This window comes from Tachypleus tridentatus, chromosome 11, assembly GCF_004210375.1.
Source record: "Tachypleus tridentatus isolate NWPU-2018 chromosome 11, ASM421037v1, whole genome shotgun sequence".
NCBI lineage: Eukaryota > Metazoa > Arthropoda > Merostomata > Xiphosura > Limulidae > Tachypleus > Tachypleus tridentatus.
Window position 1 is genome coordinate 72,352,132 of NC_134835.1, and position 25,454 is coordinate 72,377,585.

Consider the following 25,454-nt stretch of genomic DNA (forward strand, 5'->3'; position numbering starts at 1 on the left):
TGTTACGATCTATCACAGTGTAAGTTGGTAAAAACGTAGCCCAAGAAATGACGGTGGGTGGTGATGACTTCCCTCTAGTTTTAAACTGCTAAATTATGGACGGCTGACACTGATAGTTTTCGTGTAGCTTTGCGCAAAATTCTAAAACAAACAAACAGTACAGTTTCAACGTTCAGGTAGCGTGAGAGTTGATGTGTTTACGCTGTTATGAATTGTATCTTGTCAGGGAAATTCCGAATCTGAAAACTCCATTTCCACAATAGATAATCCTGTCTGGACTGTCATTACAGTAATAGATGTAAGAATTTAAAAATAAATGTTCAACTTTTTTGCAAAACTTTTCAAGGAGTGTTTAAGTTTATGTTTTTCACGTGTAAATAAGTGGTATTCCTTTGCTTCTTTACTCTAACACCACCAACGCATCATCTATATCTTTTCTTTTTAGAAAAGCTATGGTATTTTTTCTTCGTGTCACCATGTCTCCTGACCCGCGCTGGTACAGCGCTAACTTTAAGGATTTATAAGGCTAAAATTAGGGGCTCGATTCCCCTCGGTGGACTCAGGCGATAGCCTGATGTAACTTTGGTATAATAAAAAACACACGCACATCTTGTCTCCAGGAGGTAATCCATGACAACTACTGACCTCTATAACCCTGCTTAAAAGTGAGTGCATCATAGGGTTAAAATGCAAATTCAGTTTAGACGATCCTATTATTAGCCGGGGGTATGCTGCTCAGACTCATTTTGGAAAATAATGTCACTACTTGTGTAGTTGAACATTTCATCGAAAAGTGTGTAAACAATGTAACATATCAGATGGACAGGCACATCTGATAACTGGACATGTGAACATTTAAGCTACGTTACACAAAATAATAGTTTATTTCACTAAAAAAGATCAAACAAAAGAAGAGTTTCTATTAGAGTTTGTATTCTATCAAACTGGAATGTTTTACAATTTTTTGTATTCTATCAAACTGGAATGTTCTACAATTTTTTGTATTCTATCAAACTGGAATGTTCTACTATTTTTTGTATTCTATCAAACTGGAATGTTTTACTATTTTTTTGTATTCTATCAAACTGGAATATTTTACTATTTTTAGGAGCGAACTTCTCTCATTCTTATCACTATTTATCTGATGTCTTCTATTTTCGTATCACTTTTCCTTATATACATAAAATAAAACTCTGGATGTATATAACCAGATCGTGATGTATATATATATTTGTACAGTAAGGTGAGATTTTTACTTTGTTAGGAAGCTTATGAAATTTCCAAACTATTTCGAGTAAAATAATAAATATCAAACCCCTAGATTGATTTTTAAAATTGATTCTTATTGACAACATATATGAATATTTTATAAAAAAATAACAACAACATAATATTCTATTTCCTGAAGCCACAGGATACTGTATTACAGAGAAAGAAATATCTCTGTTCTGAATAGTGTAATAGAGCGGAAGAAGTAGCAAATATATCCAGTAATACACTACCTAGAAGAGAACAGCAAGATTTCAGTCCCCCAGTGGTATGTCTGTGGAGTTACAATGCTAAAAACCGGGTTTCAATACCCGTGGTGGATATAATACACATAGCTCTTTGTGTAGCTCTGTGCTTAATTACAAACAACAGTAAAGTGTTAAGTAACATATTAACCTGAAAAACCAAAATAAAAGCAACAAATATCAAAGTAACTAGTAATGCACGACACAGGGAGAAACATCATGGCTTTCAATAGTATTGGATTGTCCAGAAATAAATGTCGTTTTTGAAATGCGAAGTTCGGAAAAGTATAAATTAGTGTTGTAAAATATGCTTTAATCAAAGTAAGACCGTTTGTTTCAACACACTTTTGCCAACGTGTAACCATTCTGTTTATGTCTATGCTGTAAAAATCAGAGTTTCTATGGTCAATGAACTCCCTGAAAGCTTCTTCTGCAGCTGCATGGTTTTGAAAGCTTTTATTATTCAAAAGTTGACAAAGTGCTTGAAAAAATGAAAATCTATAGGGAAAAGGTATAGAAAATAAGGTGGATGAGGCAGAACCTCGATTTCCAATACCCCAATTCGTTCAATTCTTAGAACGCCATCCTTGACAGGTTTCATAACGCCGATTTTGTTGATTTTCAGTCAGCTCATGCGGAACCCACTTATCCAACTTTTTCGTCTTTCCAATCGCACTCAGGTGGTTGGTAATGCTTGATTTGCTTGTGCTTAGCTTTTCTGCAAGCTCACGTACTGTCGTGTGAGGGTCTGTTTCAACTGCTTCTCTCAATGTATTTTCATCTAAAGATGTCTTCCTTCCACGACCTTCGTGGTCTTCAAAACTTTTATCTCCATGTCGAAACCTTTGGAACCAACGCTGCACTGTACGTTCGATAACATATCCATGGCCGAACACCTGGTTGATGCTCTGTGTAGTTTCGGTAGCTTTAAGACCAAGTTTGAAGTCGTAGAGGAAAATCAGATGAAAGTCCTTCTTATCCATGTTGCCTTGGGGCTTGGGAAACTTACTCTGAGTAGAGTTGGAACAATAGACAAATAAGATACTTTGTAAACGACAAACGTTGGATTAAACTAACTCAATATTAAGCTTCTAAATGTCATCGTGAGAATCCTGACATTTATTTCTGGACAACCTAATATATTATACTGACACAGAAGAAAGTATAATGAGTAATGTATAGTGGATAAAAAACAATGTAATTAATAGAGATATGTAATAGCATAATTTGTTATTTTGCAGTTTAATCTTAACATATGACAATGATACACGCTTTATTGCCAACTCAATCAACTAATATTAATCAATTATTACAAGAGAGAATCTTCAGTGGCAGCAGCAGAATTATAATGAATTAATCTCTGAGACCTTTTCCCTACCTTTTCAATAGATGTATTTTTGTGGATCAATAACATAAAGCGTGAAAACACGATTCAATTTATTACTCATTCGGTTTTCTACCAGGCTACCCTCAAACTGAAATTATTTTAGGTAGGATTAGAATAAATTAATCTATACAGACCTTGATCGTGGTAAAATATATATTAATTGAAAGGGTTTGACCTTCTGAGTTCAAAACACTGTAATTAGATCTCAAATAGGTCAAGTCCGTTAAGAGATGATAGAGCTTTAAGCTAAACGCTTTTACTAGAAAAAACAAAAAACGAACTCAAAGACATTTTGTGAGCCGTTATGCCACGGCTAAAAATAATATAAGTTCCACTAACTTTGTCAATTATAATACCAAAATGTCTAATATTTTATTAATCTATTCATCAACTCAAATAATAACCACGCTGTACTGGTTTGTTTTGTCAAATCATCAGTTATGAGGTTCTTTTGTTTGATTATCAAACAACTACAACAGTTTATATTTTTTGGTCGAGTCATTCTTAACCATATTATCAACACTGAGTACCTTTCAGGTGTCGAATGCACACTATAATATTAAATTTTAAAATTTAAGTCAAATTAATCTAACTATATTTCAACAATGTTACTGAAAAACATCGTATGATTGATGTTTAAATTTTGCGCAAAGCTATACGAGGGTTATTTGCGCTAGCCGTTCCTAATTTAGCAGTGTAAGACTGGAGGGAAGGCAGCTAGTCATCACCACCCACCGCCAACACTTGGGCTACTCTTTGACCAACGAATAGTGATATTGAACGTAACATTATAACGTTCCCACGGCTGAAAGGACGAGCGTGTTTGGTGTGATGGAGATTCGAAACTGCGACCCTCAGATTACGAGTGGATCGCCCTAATCACCTGACCATGCCGGGCCTGTATGATTGATATTTTCGTCATTTTGAAAAACTTGTATCGTGTAATTTGCAAATAAAAATGTAATATATGCTCAAACTTACATTTCTGTACAATTGTAAATTCATTCATCGATTTCTTAGCAAGGAAACTATCATTTCTTAGAATATAATTATCCGAATTTTGTTTCTCATGATTTTCCTTCCCTATCTAAAGGTTTATTATTACAGGTTTCCATTCATATCATATGCTGTGATGTCATAAAAGGGTGGGGACAACTACTAAGAAATAACGACTTGAGAAACAGTTACAGCAAAGTACATATGTCAAGAACAGAGCAGATTATGATATGTTAGTTGGTTGTTTTGGTGTTTTATGGCGTAAAGCAACTAGGCTATCTGCGCCAGCAGATTATGAAATACTTACTTTAGTAAAGTGAATAAATTGGGGGGAGAAGTAATTTACGGTTTCGTGAGAAAGTGATTAGACACAACTTTTATACAGAAGAACGAAGTTTAATGTAAAATATAGATCTAAGAATTTTTCCAGACGCTGTTTATCAATTTTATTCAAGATAAGACTTAGGCAGATTTATTAGTATTAGAGAGTACAACAGCGACAACAAATTTTTCCAGTGAATCATAAAAGTGTCTTATTACAATATTTTGGACATTTAAGAACATAGAAATAATAGAAAAACTAAATAAATTTATATCATTTCTTAAAGCTGAAAACAGATGCTATTTAGTAAGTTAACGGTAAGATGTGTAAGATGCAGTCAGTATGATTATGTATTTACATTATATGAAGGAAACAATCAAGGAATATCAGTGACACCATTAAAGTTTAAAATTAATTTAATGTTACATATTGACCACTTTCGAATCTCTCTTTGATGTAGTTTGATAAATATTCGGTTACGGTCATCTCTAAGTTACAATAAGCTAGGAAAATCTGTTAGAAGCAGCTGTGTTGTTATGGGGTTTAAGAATTACGTTATTTTTCTGGGCTCCTTAATACTCTCTTTATATCTAAGTTCTATATTTTGTTCATATTAGCATATGAAGACGAACTGTGAAGTACCAAGATTCCCTTATGATTCATAAATATCCCAAAGTATGGATCAAACTTCTCCATAATATTACTTCTGTAGTGACCAAAATGGAGTTTCATACCAAAAACAAAGTGTCTCTTAAAACACCAGCCTAGATGTCTGAAAACACATATTAAATTTGTTTCTGTTAGATTGTGAGTGGGAGTAATAACTTAGTTTCAAATCTGAAATACAAAATAAGATGCCATATTCAGAGTCAGAAAATTCAAGACCCCACGCTTTCTGGATGATTTTTCTGAGACATTTTAACCTCCTTGCTTCAGGATTTATGCCATACAAATAAGGCCACAACGAGCCCGCCTGCCAAGTTTAGCTCTGTTAGCTGTATAACTCTGATAGACAATAGCTCGACATACAAAGTTACAAACTAACTTAATTTGGGACGCAAAGGTTATTTTCATGACAAAAGATGTATGGTGTAAAGGTAATAAAACTGAAATAATTGAAATGTCAGAAGAGTTTTAATGGAAAGTGATGTGCTTTCCTCAGTTTTGAGATAAAGTCCAATTTCACTTCTCTGACTTTTCATCTAACCAGCAGAAGAAGTTGATGATAAAAATTACCACAATGTCAATGTACTTTATCACTTTGATATAGAATATGAAACTTTCTATAGAAACACCAGGTTTTTTACTAACCAGTTACAGCTGAATACAACTGTTTTTTTTGTATTGCAAGTGACTGGAGTCTGGATGATTATGCTTGCCAATTGGAACTATCTCGCCAATAAAATCTGAAAGATCACTGTCATAGTCTTGAGCTCTTAACTGAGCAAAGGTGTTCTATTGAAGCTGCGAGAGAGCACTTGAAGACATCGCAGACGTACAGAGCATTCTGATAACATGTGCACTTGAGCAATACATTAGTTTGTAGAACTTGCGAGAAAACTAAAATTTCGTATAAATGACAGGACTGTCAGGTGTTAAAAGAGGTGATGAATTTGATTATAGTGGACTCCATATTTCGGTGGAGGTACTAACCACGAATTTCTATTTTCGTTTTTGAAATTAAACAGCAGTGAAGTAAAACAGATCAGCCAATTAGTATTAAATGAGTACCATAAATATGAACTGGATCTTAATTTCAATTAAGAGAAGTAAAATGTTTTTTTTTTTTTTTATAAAATTGATCTCAATACATCTGATTCAATGCTTGAGTCTACGTAACGTACCACGTTACTATTTGAGATACATTAACTGTTTTGGATCATCTACAAAGCTAAGTTTATTTAACTTCAAAACCAGGAATTACACGAAACTAGACTTCAATTGTATGGTGAAAATGCCCTCATTAATAATTTTATGGAAGGTTTCCTAAGCTGCAGATTTGAAGAGACAGAGTTATAGATATTCTGTCTCTAAATAAAACTGTTTCTGCGGTACATAATTTACAATGATCATACTAAATAATTTATCAATACAGAGAAAAACATCTGTGGCAACGATTATCATCCATTCTCTTCAGCAACATGTTTCTATAATGTTAATATTTCATAAAGTTATAAAAGTTGACTCCAAGCTCTGATGAAGCAGTCATTATTATATATCATTAGTCCCTAAGAAAGTTAGACTGAACAACATGAAGGAACTATCTTCTTTACTAGCAGGAATTGGAAAATAAAGATTATCCATGTACTTAGTGATAGAAAACCAAATTACTTTTTATGCAACAGTCAGGTTCCATCGAACTAGCAAATCCCAAATTATATTTGTGTCTAAATATTTGATGTTCAACTCAGTTTCTACGCAAATGGTACATGATTTAATGATATATAGGCAAAAGGTTCAAGTTCTGATGGACACTAGTGCTGCCATAATGTTATTCAACTTTACATATATATTGTATTTCTTATGCAATATGACAACAATTACTATATTGGCCAATTGATATTGGACTATGCAGGTAATCTTGAAATAAATGAATAAACATGACTCCAGTTACCAGTTCTGTCTCTCATATAATAAACACGACTCCAGTTACCAGTTCTGTCTCTCATATAATAAACACGACTCCAGCTATCAGTTCTGTCTCTCATATAATAAACACGACTCCAGCTACATAATAAAGGTGGTTGTTTTTGATTCACGTTAAAACATTTGAGGAATATATTTTCTGCAAAATGTGGTTAGAAATTGACAGTTTAAATGTATTATGCTTCTCTGTGTGGCTTATGACTTCAAAAACCTAGAAGGTAGGACAGCATGTTCGATTATAAAGATGCAGGAGCACAACTTTGTTCAACGTAGCAGGACGTTAAGAAAGATTAACTCATTTTATCAAATAGCCATTCTATCAACTTGTGGAATGTTCTTACCCACAACATTGCATAGTGGTCAGAGCTACTGTTGCAAGTAAAGCCACCTTCTGAAATGGAAAACTTTAACAAGAAATTAGGAACTTGTGAAAGTCAATAGAAATATCCAAGTCTAGTTTAGTTGTTATTTTACAGCAAAATGAAGCATGATTTTCCAGATGCGTAAGTATAGTATGTTTGTTTTGAATTTCGCGCAAAGCTACTCGAGGGCTATCTGCGCTAGCCGTCCGTAATTTAGCAGAGTAAGTCTAGAGGGAAGGCAGCTAGTCATCACCACCCATGGACAACTCTTGCGCTACTCTTTTACCAACGAATAGTAGGATTGACCGTCACATTATAACGCCCCCGCGGCTGATAGGGCGAGCATGTCTGGTGCGACCGCGATTCGAACCCGCAACTCTCGGATTAGGAGTCGAACGCCTTAACACGCTTGGCCATATCGGGGCCGTATAGTTTAAATGCAAACAATATCAATAACTTGATAAAATATTATGGATGCAGGATGATGTGTTTTGTTATGATCCCTGTTAATGTGAATCCTACCTTTGATGCGGCTGATAGTCCCATTGTCAGATTTTGCATGATCAAATCTTTTGAAGTCATTAGGATGTTACTTGTATTAAAGTGATGATCAGAAATGATTTTGTTAATTCAAATCCCTATAAAGATATTGAGAGATGACCTGATCATTTGTCACTCAGAGGAAAATTTAATAGCTAAACGAAAAAAAAAATCAGGCAGAAGATATCAGGCTCTCCACTGCAGAAAAAAGCCATGAATATAGTTGGTCCTGTCCTAGAGACTGATATAAACAGTTGAAAGTTAATGGTTATAACTAATTACCTTATCTAAATTTAACTCATGGTTGATATTCGTTTGTTTATTTTTGAATTTCACTCAAAGCTACACGATGCCGTTCCTAATTTAGCAGCGTAAGACTAGAGGGAAGGCAACTAGTCGTCACTACCCACCGCCAACTTTTGGGCTACTCTTTTATCAACGAATAGTGGGATTGACCTAATATTATAACGTCATCAGCTGAAAGGGCGACCATGTTTGGTTTGACGGGGATTCGATTCCGCGACCCTCAGATTACGAGTCGAGTGCCTCAATCATCTGGCCATGCCGGGCCGGTTGATATTTGAATGTAGTTAATTGCCAAAACGTGAAATGAGAGTAGGTAACACAGGTGAGAGTACATTATAACTTTTTACACGCCAAGAAACAAACTATAAAAGTATGTTGTGCCACTTGGTACGTTGTATCATTTGTCAGGTTTGATTTGGCTAAATGCACACTTCATTATATCCTCCCTTGGCTGGTAGCTTGATTGTACAGGTTTTCAACTGCATGTATGTGAAGTTTGAAACTGATTGCAACGACTGCGATGAATACTTGTAATATAAAATAGCAAAATAAATAATAGAACAATACTATAATAATAATTTCTTTAATGTTCGGTTTTAAAGGTCAGTTCTCAGTGGATGTAGGGTATTGTCCATTTCAAAGTGTAGTTGTATTATAACATCCACAGGAATATGTAGTGTGGTTAAGATTTAGATCAGTTCATGGACCTAATTAAGCTTGTATATCAGTAAATTGATACAATAAGACAATAAACGACAGTAGCTTAAACGTCGATATGAATTTAGCTGTCGTCATTCTGCAACATGACAACAAGTTCTATTTGGACTGGTCTTTATCTCATTCTTTGCTCATCCAATCTTTCAAACTATAAACTTCAGCATTTATGACGAGAAACGTACAAGGATATTACGGATAAACTGAAGCTGTGTATTACAGAGGACTTGTGGTAGCTTGAATTAATCAGGACTCAGAGGTGGAAGAAACTGATGACTGGAGTGACCATGTTTACCTGAACCAAACTTATGAAGGATGGGAATACTTATCTGGTGGACTCTGGGGAACTAGACAATAAAAAATAGGAAATCTGAGCAGTTAATGTGCTCAAAGTGTCAACTATGGTTTCAACATTAAGTTCTGAACAGGTATAGCTGAAACTAACGTAATAATTAACTTTTGGGTAGCCTTACGATCATAGATTACAGTTATTAAATAAAAAAAAAGTGTTGCATCTTTTATATTTGAAGTTATAGAATGGGTTTATGCAGGGATCTTACATTCAGATCACCCGAAATACACTAAGATTTGTATTTGTTTTGAATTTCGCGCAAAGCTACTCGAGGGATATCTGCAGTGTAAGATTAGAGGAAAGCAGCTAGTCATCTCCACCCACCGCCAACTCTTGGGCTACTCTTTTACAAACGAATAGTGAGATTGACCGTCACATTATAACACCCCCACGGCTGAAAGGGCGAACATGTTTGATGTGACCGGGTTGCAAACCCGCGACCCTCAGATTACGAGTCGCACGCCTTAACCCACCTGGCCATGCCGGGCCTACACTACGATGCAACAGCTAAGATAGTGATAAAAGTTCACAAAAGATAGTTGTCAGATTGGAAAACCAAGATTGAATTAGGGAGTAGATTTAGCAATAGGTATTTCCATTAAGTCAGAATAAATTATGTATTCTCAGGCGCTTGATCATTTACAGACTTTAGTTGAGGTATGTAGTTGTAGCACTGCTGATGAAATATTGTGTGCATTTTAAATTTTTGTTTGTTACTTTCACATCCTGATTTTAGCTATGTCGGTCATTATATTACATCTTGAGGTGTGCCATGAAAGACAATGGCAATATAGTTCATTTTAATTTTGAGATTTATACTTCCGAGTACCAGTTGAAATGGGCTTTAACTATACATTGATGAATGAATAAGAAATGTTGACGTATTATTGAATAATACTTCATTAATTTTTAAAACTCCTTCATTGAAAAGTGCTACACCTCATGGATGTGTTTGTTTTGATTGTGCCTATTAGGTAGTTAGTTTGTTTTTGAATTTCGCGCTGAGGTATTTGAGGACCATCTACTCTAGCTGTCCCTCATTCACGAAAGACGGATTAGAAGAAAGGCAACTAGTCATCTCCATCCACCGTTGACTCTTAAGCTACTCTTTTACAAACGAACAGTGGAATTCACTGTAACATTACAACGCTTCCACATCTGAAAGGGCGAGCAGGTTTGGGGGGACGGAGATTTCCACACGCGACCCTCAGATTGCTAATCGAGCGCCCTAACCACCTTAAAATATATAAAAAAAATATTACTTTGGCATTGAAATTGATTAATTTGATTGTTGACCAAAAAGTGTCATTTTTATATACCTAGTTTATTTCGACTTATCATTTATCTTTTCATGCGTTAATTTGATTTTTATAGTAGTGAACATTTCTGATTATAAATTGTAAAAAATACGTGACTAAGAATTGTCGGTGCCTTAAGTCCTGATCTTTCAGAATAGTTTTAGATCAAGTTGTGTAACAGTATTTTTGGCAACAATGTACTTTGCCGAGATCAATTTATATCTAATAAATATACTTTTGTATTTATTTGTTTTGTTTGAATATATAAAGATTTGGGTAATTCTTTTTATTGTCAGTAGAATATTTTGGTGTAGCTACCATTTTCTCTGAACCTAATGTCTTGTTTTCAAAAAGAAAACTGTCTTAACTTTCCAACAAATATAATTTAATGATAAACAGTTTTCTAGAACAACAATTTAGTTATTTTATCATAAAGTTCCACGATTGGCTGTTTGCGCTCCGTCTTCCGCAAAGAATCGAGTCCTGGATTTTAGCGTTTTAAGTCCGTAATCACATGTGAATTTCAAGGACGAAAAGAACATCTAAAGAAACTATGTAGAAACATTTTCCGATATGGGACCTCTTCCTAAGCCTTTTAATCGTCTCCCAAAATGCTGTTATTCTTCTATACAAAAGTTACATCTACACACTTTCACGTCAAACTATTGTCAAACCGCTAATAATTAGCGGTTTACTATAAGAAAAATACACATACACGCACTTTATACACTTTGTATTGGCATAGACATTATATAATAAGTTTTGTTCTATGATATATAAACTTTGCATGTAGCTATTGGGGATTTTTTTTCCTCAGTAGTCGTTCCCTTCCTTTTATGACCTTACATCATGTAATGTGAATCAGTAATAATAGTAAAACTTTAGGCAGAGGTAGAAAATTACAAGAAATACAAGACTTGCTTAACAGTATTCTTAATGAATGATAGTTTGTTAGCAAATACGAATCTGTGTTTTAAAATGGGCAGAAAAATTATATAAAAAAGTTGATAAATGTGTTTTTTACAAGGGAGTCTTCTTTAATGTGTTTTATTTTTTGCTCTCAGTGTTAAGACTTACAGTAAACATATGTTACAAAATAACAAATTATTAATTATAAAATATTTTTCATTAAAAGGTTATTGAATTAGAAGGACTATTTTAACTCTAATTTTGAAATTCAATTGGCACATGTAAGGTGCTTGTCGGTCAGGGCCAGAAATGGCCAGGTCGTCAGGGCGCTAAGCTCATAATTTGAGGGTCGCGGGTTCCAATCCCTGCTCTACTAAACATGAGCCATGAGGGCATTGCAATATTTTGATCAATCCCACTATTTGTTGGCAAAAGAGTAGCCGAAGAGTAGGCGATGAGTGGTGATGACTAACTGCCTTTCCACTAGCCTTGCACTTTATATTAGGGGCGGCTAGTGCATACAGCCCTCGTACAATTTTGCTCAAAATTCAAAACAAACAAATTAAATCTTAAACAAATCATCGGACAGGAAATTAACTTTAATAAATAGCCTCCAGTAGTAGTCATTTCGATCTCAGGTACTGTCTCAGACAGTCAGAGGCTCGTCCAAAACACACGTTTGTCAGCAGGTTTTGAACTTAACAGATAATACTCTGGGTGGGTTTTGACATGCTAGTCAAAAGCGCAGATAAAGTGTTCATTTCTTCTTTTTGTTTGTGGATCTCTTCTGATATCACGGGTGAGATGGCGTTCTTGCAGTTACATCAGCGGTTAGAATTTTTTCGACATGCTGGATAAGTGTGCAAGTAAAGGTGTTTGAGACTTTGGCTTCTCTTTTCTGTTTATGTTTTTTTTTAAAAAAAACTTTGCTAGTGAAGTTGACGTAGAATTTGTGGTTTGACGGTAAACAACGGGCTCATCTCTTTCTGAACAAACTTGTGTTTTACGTCTAACTGTGATATTTTTATTGATTTTTTCAGTCTGTCAGCTATGATAGTAACGTAACATATTTTTACTATTTGTCCTTTCTACAAATGAACTAAAATAGTAATACATATCTCGCTTTTTTATATTAATCACATATAATTTTCTTACGTCCTACTGTTCTGTCATGCTAAATGATAACTGAATTTACAAATACAATAATATACAACTTTTACACGTCTAGATGACTGAACTATGCTTTCGTCTAACTGGAACAAAAAACAACAGTAACATATGAAACTTTATAGAATGGACGACATATGCCTGTTGTGGAGACACAAATGTAGAGGACAATGTTTCGAAAGTCTTCCGCCTGTTTTGTTCCTCTATTTCCATGGTGAAGTGGATTCTTTTTGGAATTTAGATGTTCTAAGAAGACTGGTAAGTGGACACAGAATAAACTGGGAGAAAACTAGAATCATCGACATAGTCAAATCCTGAAAGACAATAAAAACCAAAGAATCATTTTATATTAACATTACAAAACCTTCACTAAATAGAGATTCCTGATTGGAGGTGAGTAACCTGTGGCTACCATTGGTCGAATCTACAGGAAATCCCTCCAATCAGAAACAGTGATAATCCAACCAATCCACTAGGACACTATAAAAGATCGACAACATCTTACACACACATCTACAGTTATCCAAGTAGACCCATTACGACCATGGTAGGCGCATAACCTACCATCGACAGTTGATAAGGCAGACACTTGAAAGATGCGTCGCCGGTGCTAGACCGTGCGATCAGCCAAAAGTTATCCAGAGTCACCATCATTTGCGGACCGAGGTCCAATTGGTCTTGGTCTAATAAATGCGCTCGTCCCGTGAGGTCGGAGCTTTGTTGCATGTATTAGCTCTAGAATTATCACATTGTATTTACTTTGACTTCTGCCTTTCGGGACGGGACCTGGCCATTCTCTCCGGTGCTGCCTTTGCCTCGGTCTAGGATAACATTAAGAATGACCTCCTTCACCCAAAAAAGAGTCAAAATTATTTAATAAATAAATAAATAAAACTAAAACTAATAACCTTTCACGAAAGGGGACGAAGAGGAACCACAACGTTCCTGAACACCCCAGTTGGAGAGAGAATTCTTACGATTTCTCTCTCTCTAAACTAAACCCCTGCCACGTTAGTTTGCGTTTACACACACTGAAACCCAGTAATGGCCATGTCTCGCGTGCAAGAATCACTGAACAAAGTCTCGACCTGGAGTAACAAGTGGAGAGTAGTTTTAAATCCAACCAAAACACAAGCAATCACCTTCTACAGGAAATTAAAAAAACAAAGAAAAATCTAGAAAAAATAAAATTATCACTTGGAAATACGCCCATTAACATGAGCAAAAACATCACATTCCTTGGCATCACTTTCGACACAAAACTAACATGGAAAAAACATGTTAACAACATACACTCATCAATTAGAAAACGTATTTCACACTTAATGACTTTAACCAGCAAACACTCGAAATGCTCACCAAATACCATTATACAAATATACAAGGCTTACATCCGTCCACTAATAGAGTATGAATGTCAAGTCACATATAATATGTCAAATAACACACTCCAGAAAATCCAAGTTCAACAAAACAAAATACTAAGATCTGCATTCAGTCTACCATCATTCACTCCAGTAAACTATATACATCAAATCAGCAACTTACAAACACTAAGAAACAGACTAACAGAAATATCACATAAATACTATTTAAAAGCAGAACACAGAAACAAACTAACGGCATCACTCTATAAATTAACTAGTGCAGCAACCAAATTTATTTCACCATACAACATATTTCAAGAATCACAAATCACAAAACTTAAAGGACAAAACTCACGTATATACTATATACTTTCTCTTTCAGGTTTCGGGCACAGGACAGGTAAAACTTTCGACACCTGTCCTGTGAAAGTGGGTTTTTCTCGGGGCGCTCCCGTTTTCCCCCACAGCAAAAACTGAGGCATTGGATCTTTAGATCCCAGCCTAGGCAACTTTATTGCCTTTCCCTGAATCGGGTCGTTTGAGTTCACATTTACTATGACAGCTGCCTTTCGGGACGGGATCTGGCTGTTTTCTCCAGTGCTACCTTGGCCTTGTTCATGAATAATATTAATTATGGCCAACTTCACTCCTTCACCCAATAAAGAGCTTAATAAAGAAAATATAATAATAATAAAAAAAAAAACTAAATTCAATAACCTTCCACGAAAGGGGACGAAGAGGAACCACAACGTTCCTGAACACCCCAGTTGAGAGAGAATTATTCTGATTTCTCTCTTTCTAAACTAAACCCCTGCCACGTTAGTTTGCGTTTTTTACACATACTGACCTAAAGACGAAAAGCGGAAGACTTTCGAAACGTTGTCCTCTACATTTGTGTGTCCACAACATGCAGTTGTTGTCCATTCTATAAAGTTTCATCATGAATACTCTGCCTGAACAATCTATCAAAGAACAGTAATATACACTATTATCTGATACTCGTTTTAGGGCGTGTTATCTCTCTAATTGTCAAGAAAAGCAACCTTTACTATACTGGCCATTCACAATAAGTTACAGCTAGGTAAACAGTTATATCTTTTCACTAAGTTTGTCAGGCTGGTAGTCATACAGAGCCAGCCAGATGATCACTAACAGCACAAAGAAAACAGTGACAATCTAGAAAGACAAGGTCTAAGAAGACGACAAGCCCAATATCACATTTGCATGAAATAAATAATAGAATTCATTCTACAGAGGAAAAGTAGAAAAATGTACAACGTTTTAACTGTTCAATATCCAAAGTTATAAAAAGACAGGTTATTAAACATATCAGATGTGTATAACGTTAAAATTAGCAAACAACGAACCATTTTTTAAGTAACACATGAGACTGAATGTCACAAGATCCGTGCGCGGCCCAGAGGTAAGAGCGCTGCACTCTGAAGTTGAGGACCCGTTAGCAGCACTAAAGAAAGAAAAGAAAAAGTGCTCCGTTTTACAGTACTGGTCTAATCATACTATTCGGTCTTACAAGAGTGTCCTAAGACCTGGCGGTGGATGGTGTTGATTAGCTACCTTCCCTTTAGTCTATCACTACAGATGGCATAGATAGCTCTTGTGTAGCGTTGCGTAAAATCCAACAAGTAAATAAACAACAAACATTGTGAAAGTAGGATATTCCATAAAAATTACAACAAAGAGATGTAACTGTTGTTAAAAATCTGAGAAGATATGACACAACATTAAAAGCACAAATATATACACTTTGTAACATTGTAACAGATTTATGAACTGCACTTAAAAAATCTCTATTTTATTTTTATTTTACGTTAACTCCTTTAATTGCTTAAAGTTACTGGAGTTTCCATTTCGTTTTTTAAACTTTGTTTCGCCTAAGGTTCCAGTCATTTTCAAGTTTCAAAACTGTCTTACAAAGACATAAGTTAAACGAATAAAAGTTTCCTCTGATTAAAAAAAAAAATCTCGAATCTAATGTCACAAAATGAAAGTTTTATGTTGCATTTTTTATAAAAAATATTGTAGTCCAATTTCGTGATATACAAAAACTTATAGGAAATTAACTGGAAGTTTAAACACTTATATACATTTAACGACGTAACATATTATTTTTCAAACAGGAAAAGAATTAAAAACAAGCGAACATTTTTAACGGACAATTTATAAAATTAGTGATACTATTTTAATTTTTTTATTCACCCCTGATGGGGAGACATTAAACTACAGATAAATCATCTATCCCAAAATTAAATGTCTCTGTCTCCATACTGTACGCTGTTGGCACCGGACAGTCTGAGCATAAACGCGACCTCAAGTACCCAGTATAGTCAACATATCTTAAAGGAGCTTTTCTGTCACCTCATCTGAGTGATAGCACAGTTGCTTGTCGGTCATCACACGTGCACGTGTTCTCGCGGAGTGCGCGATGCGTTTTCTACTTGGGAAGATTGATATATTACTCATATATACAAATTCATATAAATATAATTGTTGATGTTGAATCTACCCTTATTTAAAGTCATTAGGTGCTTTAAACAATCTTGGGAAATTCAAAGCTTATTTCATTCGTAAGCTTGGAAGACTGAAATACGATATCCACAAAAAACGCAAGTTTCAAATATTTTACGTAGAAGCTAAGAGAAAAAAGTTTAATTTACGGTATGTTGTTATAGTAATAATTACTGTGTTACAATACCACCTCAGAAACAGCTTTATAATCATATCAGTCCTAACTATCTCTGAAGGCCAAGATACAGATTTACGATGTGATTCTTTAAGGAAGACGTTTTGAAAAATTGTATTTCATTATAAACCGTATTTTTTGTAGATTTCTGAACTTTGAAAATGTTTATACTTTACAAACAACCTGTTGTGCAGCGCTAAGTTGTTTTATGGAATTATTAGGTGAGAGCAATGTGTTAGATCTCCTAAGTATTGATTACCGTACCATCAAAACCCTCAGTAGAAAAGTATATATATATATGTGTGTGTGTGTATGTCTACGGATCTATGGATTAACGACAGCGTTGATTTTTTTATTTACTGCACATTCTAACCATGTGATGAGTTCGATAAAGTGCTAGACCCTCCACGTGCATGGTTTACGTAACAGAACGTGAGAAAATGCTCTTGTGGCTAGCCAATCCGTCATCAAAAGACATTAAAAGTCAGAGTAGGCAAGGTTAGACCAGCCAGTATATTTAGTTGACAGTTGTCGTCTGCTAGAAATGTGGATTATAAGAACAGAAAAGTAGATTTTAACAACCAGAAACAACAGTTTTATTCAAGTTAAAAACAACAGACAAAACTAGTTCATAAATCCAGAGACATAAGGCCTGACTTCTATCAGAACGATTAAGACTATGATATAATAATCAAGACTATACTGAAGTGTTTAAATCGTAAAAGTTTTACTTGAAACGTTTGTTGTGAGCCTGAAACTGAACAATACTGTATTAATGTTTTCTAATAAGGTTGAAACTAAAACGTTCTGACTTTTATAAAAGAAATTTGAAAATTACTTTCCACATTATTACACTTTTACAAAAATTTTTTTACGTATACGGAGATAAACTATCATTTCAGCTCTGGATACAGTTCGTGTACTGAAATAAAAGTACCTTAGACTGTTAATATCCGACTCGGCCTACGTTAGTATCGGTTCGTAAATATTCGAATGGAATTTTATTTTACAGCTGCTAGTTGTAACCGACTTAAACATTTTGAAATAATAGAACTCTTGTACACTTGGAGCTGGTACCTTAAGGCAATAATTTATTTGAGGCTGTCCGAATACTTTCAATTTTGTTTTACTACATTAACATTAAAAGTGTTTGCCCTTTAAAACCATTAGAACTATTTGAAACACCAAAACAAAATATACAGGAAAAAGTTCTGCTAATTGTAGATATCGAATAGAAAAGTTAAACTATGTCCTTTTGTGAAACAGAAGTTACCATTTTCCACTAAGTCAGTAACAATTAGAAAATAAATGTAATAGCAGGAAAGCGTAAAAATGTGTAAGATTTAGTACATAAATTTTGATTTAAAAAAAAGTATTATTCAATAAATTATTACCGTAAAGACCAAAGTGTTGGGCCTAAAAGTAATGTTTTATTTTATCATTACTAGCTCAAAAGAAATTCGCAACTGGATCATTAGGTCCTCTTGAAAGCCGATGGTCCAACAAAAGCAACCGAATAAACACTTTATCTCAGTCGAAATTCCTATAAAAAAGGTGCCTTTCTGCGGTATATGGAACAAGTCTTATCTGTGAATAAACATTTTTGCTTAAAAGCTAATTTTGTTCATCTAAATACGCTAGGCTAAATGAGAGTCATGTCTCATTGTCATGTTAATAAATATAAATATATGATTTGAAAGTTAGTACAGTTTCGACAGCTAAAAGTGCATTTGATTATGAAGCTTTGAGAAAGAAATGATTTTAAATGAAGTAATAGAAACTCAAATTAACGTTACGTTATATGGATACATATCTATACATACATTACACACGCACATCGACACATTATATACGTATGCACATATATTAAATGAATACATACATATAAACTGATAATATATGTATCAAATTTATAGATGTGATGACATAAAATATTCTACTTATTTATGTTGCCGAATCCGAGAGAGTGGGTGTGCTATACTAAATAAGGCGGTTAATCGTATTCTACTTACGACACAAAAGAGTAGTCTGTTAAATTTAAAAAAGCACACTATACTCTCAAAAGATCTCAATTAATAATAATATTCAGCTATGAAGATGCAGGGTTTAAATATGTGAAGTGTGCTGGGTTGTGTTCTACTCACGCAAAGTAGTGGAAGTGGCAAGCAAGCTTCATTAAACTTTCTTCGGCTATCTCTTTGAACAGGACTCACGAAAATTGCGGAGAAAATAACTGTAAAGGCCGAGAAGTCAGATCTTGTATTGCGCAACAAATGCAACCACTGACATTTTTTTATGTAGGAATTTGGGCTACTGTACGGGCTTCACTTCTTTATAGCGTGTAAACTAGAGTGAATTCCGTCATGCTATGGGGCAGTTCAGATATCAGACATTGCGAGGAATTGAGATCTCTATTCCGATATTTAAAAAAAACAAAAGAAAAGAAATAGCACCTGAACACTTCAGTTTGAAAATAATCCACCAAACATGTCTACCAACTAGATTGTGTGCTTTAGAAACTAAATCGACCTTAAACTTAAAGGTTTAATTATTTCACTGAGTTGTACGAAAGAAAGTTTCATACAACATAAATCCAAATAAAATACCATTACTTACATTCTTATTTTAACAATGTTGACATTTATTTATCTTTACGAATGTTGGAACCTTTGACACAAGTATAGAAAGTAGTACAAATATATATAAAATATTTATTTTTGTAAATTGTGAATATAAGTCTGAAGACTCATAATATAATAATAATCACTTACATTACTTAGATTGTTGTCAGCGTTTTAAAAGAAGAGGTATAAGGACTAAATTTAATATATACTGGTGAGAAATAAACTAGAAATGTAGAGCACAAATAACCACAGATATACTGATCAGGACTTTCTATTAGAGCTGAAACTAGTTTTAACTTTAATAAAATTTGAAATACTGTTGGGAAGCCTCTAACTGATCAAAAATATGCATTTATTAATGACATACAGTCAAGACATGATGTGTAAGTTACAAATGGAATACTGAAAAAAATGAGTAAAAGGTTAAATACATGTAAAACTTTTAATTAATGGTTTTCATTGCCCGTTAAAAACCACAGCAAAAAGAAACAAAAATATAATGTTTGAAGTTTATAATGTCAGGTAATACCATGTTTTAAAATTCTCATTATCTGAACTCTATGTCGGCTTTGAACAAACTCAGGCTTCATTATGTGGTGCGTCTAGTCAAATTTTAAGATAGTATAAACTGAGGCTTTATTATGTTTTACTTCCTTTTGCATAATTATCTCTTTCTGTATAGATATCGTAGTTTAAGTACGACCCCTTGACGTTTCATTAAACTGTGGTTTTTTTCTGCTGACATGCTTGCTTTAAGCGGTGGTATACAAAATAAGTTCAGGAAAATATTGGTTGAATAAGAAGGAAAATTTGATGTCTATTCATTTTGTTCGGAATAATGCATTATATAGGCACCGCTTCTATGTACATATTTGACTAATTACAGGTAATACCATAATAGACTAGATTAAGGCAAAATATTATTCAAATACATTATTATTCATCAGGAGACCACAGGAACCCTTCTTCGTTCTAATGGATTTTTAACAATCTTTCTCATGATGTCATAAACACAAACATTCTTTCACATTACTTTCAACATGTATGATAAAAATAAGAAGTACTACCTTGAAAGACACATGTGTCATGGTTGGTGAGTCGTGCCTTTAAGACACGGAATGTGTCAGCTGCCAGAATACAGCTTTACACAACTGCAAAAATAGCACTAACCTGAGCAAAGTTTTTGTTTTTTGAATTTCACGCAAAGCTACAAGATGGCTATCTGCGCTAGCTGTCCCTAATTTCGCAATGTAAAAAATAGAGGGAAGGCAACTAGTCATCACCGTCCACATTTTACCAAATACTGTTCTACCAAAGAATAGTGGGATTGATCGTCACAATATAACGCTCCCACAGCTGAAATGGTGAGCATGTCTGGTGCGAAGGGGCTTCGAACTCGTGACCCTCAGATTACGAGTCGAGTCTGAGCGAAGTTACGTCGTATGGTGCTATGCTTAGAGGTCCTAATAAATATTTTAATTTGGTAGTTGATTATTATTTTTACAGTTGCCCCTTAGTGGCACAGCGGTATGTTTGCAGACTTCCACACTAAAAACCGGGTTTTGATACTCGTGGTGGGCAGAGCACAGATAGTCCATTGTGTAGCTTTGTGCTTAATTCAAAACAAACAAACAAATTTTTACACTTACGGTAATATAGACATAGTCTATACAGAAAATGTATAGGATAATGTTTATTACACTGGTTTCAATATAGTAGCAATGTACTACTTAATATCGCTGTTTCTCGCGTGTCACTAACTCAGACGAGATTGAAAAATCAATAAAATCAGATCACAGTAACATACATGTAATTCCAAATGAGAAAAACAGTATTTTTGTTTGTTTGTTTTGGAATTTCGCACAACGCTACTCGAGGGCTATCTGTGCTAGCCGTCCCTAATTTAGCAGTGTAAGAATAGAGGGAGGGCAGCTAGTCATCACCACCCACCGCCAACTCTTGGGCTACTCTTTTACCAACGAATAGTGGGATTGACCGTCACTTTATACACCCCCACGGCTGGGAGGGCGAGCATGTTTAGCGCGACGCGGGCGCGAACCCGCGACCCTCGGATTACGAGTCGCACGCCTTACGCGCTTGGCCATGCCAGGCCCGAAACAGTATTTAAACTAACGAATAATTATAAGAGAAACGTCATTACTCAGAATATCAAGCGAAATATTGGAAGATGTGTACATTGCTAGTGAGTATTGTTGTTGTTTGGTGAATTAAGCACAAAGCGTTGTAAGTCCGCATACATACCGCTGAGCAACTGGGGGCCAATGTGTATTAAAATACAGTGGAACCCCTCTAAAGCAGCCACCTTCGGGACTGAGACAAACTGGCCTGATTAGAGAGGTTCCACTGTACATAATTAGGGATTATGTAAACAAAAAAGGGACTGTGATTGAATGACCGCTTTCAAGGTGTGACCGAATCTGAGGGGTGGCCGCTTAGAGGGGTTCCACTGTACAGTGTTTGGTCAAAGCTATAGACAGGGATAATATAATTTTAACGAGTGTATTACAAATTAAAGAATTAGAGGTACTTTATCCCATTTTTTATTTTCTAAATATTTACGTAAAGTAACGAAAGAAAGAAAAGGTAAAAAATACACAGAACTATTATACAACGTATAAAACAATGAAGTAGAGAAACTCCCAGCAAAAAATACAGTGTATTGTCTTACAAAATTGCAGTGTATTATCTTACAAATTACGCTTGTACTTTATGTCTAAAGAAAAACAATTTTGTTTTTTTCTATTGTTATTGTCAATAAAACTCAACCCGAAGATATACGAAACAGTTATACAGTCGATCTCCATTGAGGTATTTAAGAAGATGCGTTTATGTGCCTATATGGAAATACCGGTAACTGGGAGTGATTATTAGTTGTGCGAGTAGTAGAAAACTGCCTTCACTCCAGAAAATTATAGCCACGGCTCACGCTGTGAACCTTTTATTGCTGACAACAAGGCCATCTACTGGGCAAGCTGACAAATTACATGGGTCGATGTTTCACGAAGTGATAAACTGAAACCTAGGTTTCTTTTTATTGTAATAGGAAAAAAAGCAGGGGATTTTCATTTATCGGTTTAAATAATTTAAAAATTAAACACTGATGTATTAGTAAAAGTGCCCAAAGACTGTCTTTCTCCAATAAACTTGACTAGAGATGGCTTATTATTATTATTATTTTTATTTATAACTCGCAAAATTCAATTTGACGTAATTGTGCGTGACAATACGTTTTAGGAAACAACAAAAAGACACGAGCTGAACACCAACGAAAATCTACCGTAGTAATTCTCTAACTCGAACTCAGTATCCTAGAGTTCGTGTTTCCATTCCTTACTTGGCTGGTATCGAAGCTTCGACTTTATACGCTAAGTTATCGATAAATAACTACGTTTTGACTCTGTTTAGCATATTAGCTGAGATAATGGATGGAGGGGAAAAAATAGACCTGGATCCAAGTCAACTTTGAAGATGATGAGAGTAGTGGGAGAAGATAGTACTGTCTTAAAATAACTCTTAAACTAATGTTAACAGCTGCTAGGTAAAGAGATTCCATTTAAACTAGATGTTCCCCCTTCTCTTTTGCACACATGTTAGTGAAAACCATACATACATCAACGTCATGACGAGTTTGATGTTAAAGCAGACTTTATTATAAAACCAGAAGCATATTATGACAAGCGTGATAAAAGAGCTTGTGTATATTGTATGCATCGCTTTTACTTAGTAGCAAATAACACTTATAATTGTTGTTAGTGAAAACACATCATTATTTAATTTTTGTACTATTTAGAAGTGTTTTACCATCAGTCAGCACAGAATACATTTTATTCGAAATAAACTTAATAATCAACATAACACAGATCACATTTTTATTTTAGACAAGTATATAACACTATGTAACAACATTTTTACTTTTTCTTTTCCTTGGGCAGAAAGTGTTATTTCCCAATTGCTTATGCCTAAAGTAAATGGAAAAGACATTTTTCTGTTCAAACTTTGCTTATGTGACCTGATGGGAGACTATATTTGGGGGCTGACACGTGAAAGTGATTTACATTACAGTCGCAAATCTCAAAAAACTACTCACTTCTAAACATTTTATTCATTTTTGTATAACTTTAGTATAAATACATCTAAATATTAATTCATATGTTGTTTTATTCAGACCTTATGTAAATGAAAATGTGCAAATGTGTCAAATTTTTTTTATAAAAAATAGGTTAATTTCTAAATTTTATTATCCATGTCACAAAAGCAAAGTTTGAAGGGAATAATGGCCATTTTCTGTACTTTTACAACATAAGCAATTAAGAAATAACACATACTATCCAGGAATAAAATTTGTGTTACATAGTGTAATCAATCAGTACACTTCATATGTTAATTCTGAACAGTATATAATGGTTATGACCATACCAGTCAGTAAAATACATATCGTAATTATGAACAACATATAACAACTACGATTCATCATCAGCCAACACAGTGATCAACATCACAATTTTGTTGAACAATGTAGAACCTTTATAACCTTCAACAGTAAAGCATACATCAGGTCTTATTTCTAAAATATTTATAATTAGTATTATCAACATTAGTCAGTACCTTTGCCTACTGTTGAATACAGTCAATATTAACTATAAACATTATCAGTCAATAAATATGATTCCTTGTTGAACAGTATTGACTGAGATTACCTTACCTGTAGTATGTTTTTTCCTTGTTCGGAAGGAGAAGTTGACTTCCGATCATGTTGATCCTCCTTCTTGTCTGCTACAGATCGAAGACACGCCATCACCAGTATGCGTTGAACAGTTTAATCTGTTTCTATTTTATTTTTGTCGTTACAGAGAGCTTTGGTCATATCTAGTTTAATTTCTCCACCTTTTTCATATCCAGTTTACTTTCTCCTGAAGTCAGTCAAGCATAACCTTCTTATATTTTATATCTGTACCTTAACCATTTTTAAATAACTTGGAAGCCTTTGGTTATTACATTCATTCCGTACCAGCATTTGTTCATGATTAATCTTAAAATGTTCATTTCAACAATAGAACTCTGAATACAATACAATACCACTTGAAAGGTGATGCTGTTACTTAGAAACTGTGATGTTTATGACATCTACAAAACTGTATCTGTATTAGTTTTCTTGGAAAACGTTAGTGTTAGGATGAATGCCAGGTAGATCATCTGGTTAAGTCTTCATGGGGTATTAACTCCGTACTTTCCTCGTTTCTACAGTCAGAATAAAAATAAAGGACTCGATCAATTTATCTTCAGTCTTCTGTTTAGTCCCACGTCATTCAAACTTTATAAAATGTCAAATTTTTTGAAAGTAGATCTGTTGAAATTATTATTTTCTCGTTCACAAATCCATTGTTATATCGATCTAAAACTTGCTGGTTATTCTAACCGTTCCTAGCGCCACGTGCTAGTCCCCTCACCTACAAAGCACCTCGTGCTCTTGTGTGTTACCGCGCCGACTAGTAGGCTTTTCTACACTCTGAATACACCACCCTATTCTATTTCTGTCTGTTGCTACGACATGAGACTCACATGTGAGTAGTTAAGAATCTTCCGACAAGACCGACCATCGATGTTGAAGTATTTTGTTGATTTTGTTTATCGGTATTGATGGTACTACAAGACCGCCAGCTCTTCCATATCTCTGTTTGCAAGTAACCTTTTGAACCCTTTCAACGATGACTCCTCACTTACGAACTTAGCTACTGTATGCCATTTAGACTTATGACGTTTATGTTGTTAAGATTATTATTATAGTTATACGAATTATTTAAAAACAGTCATTTCAAGAGAAGATGTAATTTATCTTACAGTAAATTTTTATTGATAAGCAATGGTTTAAGTTAACAAAACATACTTCTCCCTTAAAAAAAGACGTTTCTAATTTTATTAATAATATTTCACTATTTACAATTTTTATCACATGTTAAATAAAAAAATAATCATTTGTGTAATCAAGACCGAATCTGTTAAAGCAAATTATTACCATCTCTTATGGTAATTTATTTGTTTAAGCATTGTTTTGTACTTTATTTTTATTATACCAACTAACACGTGTCACACTGCGCCAAAAAATATCAACATGGCTGAGCTCCAGAGTTAAATAGGGAAGATTTAGCATCCAGTCAGCGAGTCAACGACACCGAATTAGAGTGATCCTGTGGACTACAAATGGATGATACAGTTTCCGGTACTCAAGTT

At 34.5% G+C, this 25,454-nt stretch overlaps 1 protein-coding gene across 6 annotated transcripts in view; it reads right to left on the bottom strand.

Annotated features, from left to right (window-relative positions):
• LOC143232446 (neuron navigator 3-like) overlaps positions 1–24,727 on the bottom strand; it is a 260,645-nt gene extending 235,918 nt beyond the window's left edge. For 4 of the 6 annotated variants that reach the window (XM_076467907.1, XM_076467906.1, XM_076467908.1 and 1 more), the window contains exon 1: positions 23,929–24,726. In XM_076467907.1, the coding sequence (XP_076324022.1) occupies positions 23,929–24,021 (93 nt within the window). In that variant the 5' untranslated portion in view covers positions 24,022–24,726. Of the gene's footprint in view, positions 1–23,928 lie in introns of all 6 variants that reach the window. The other 2 variants (XR_013017532.1, XM_076467912.1) reach the window with 1 other exon arrangement.
• Positions 24,728–25,454: the final 727 nt, after the last annotated feature.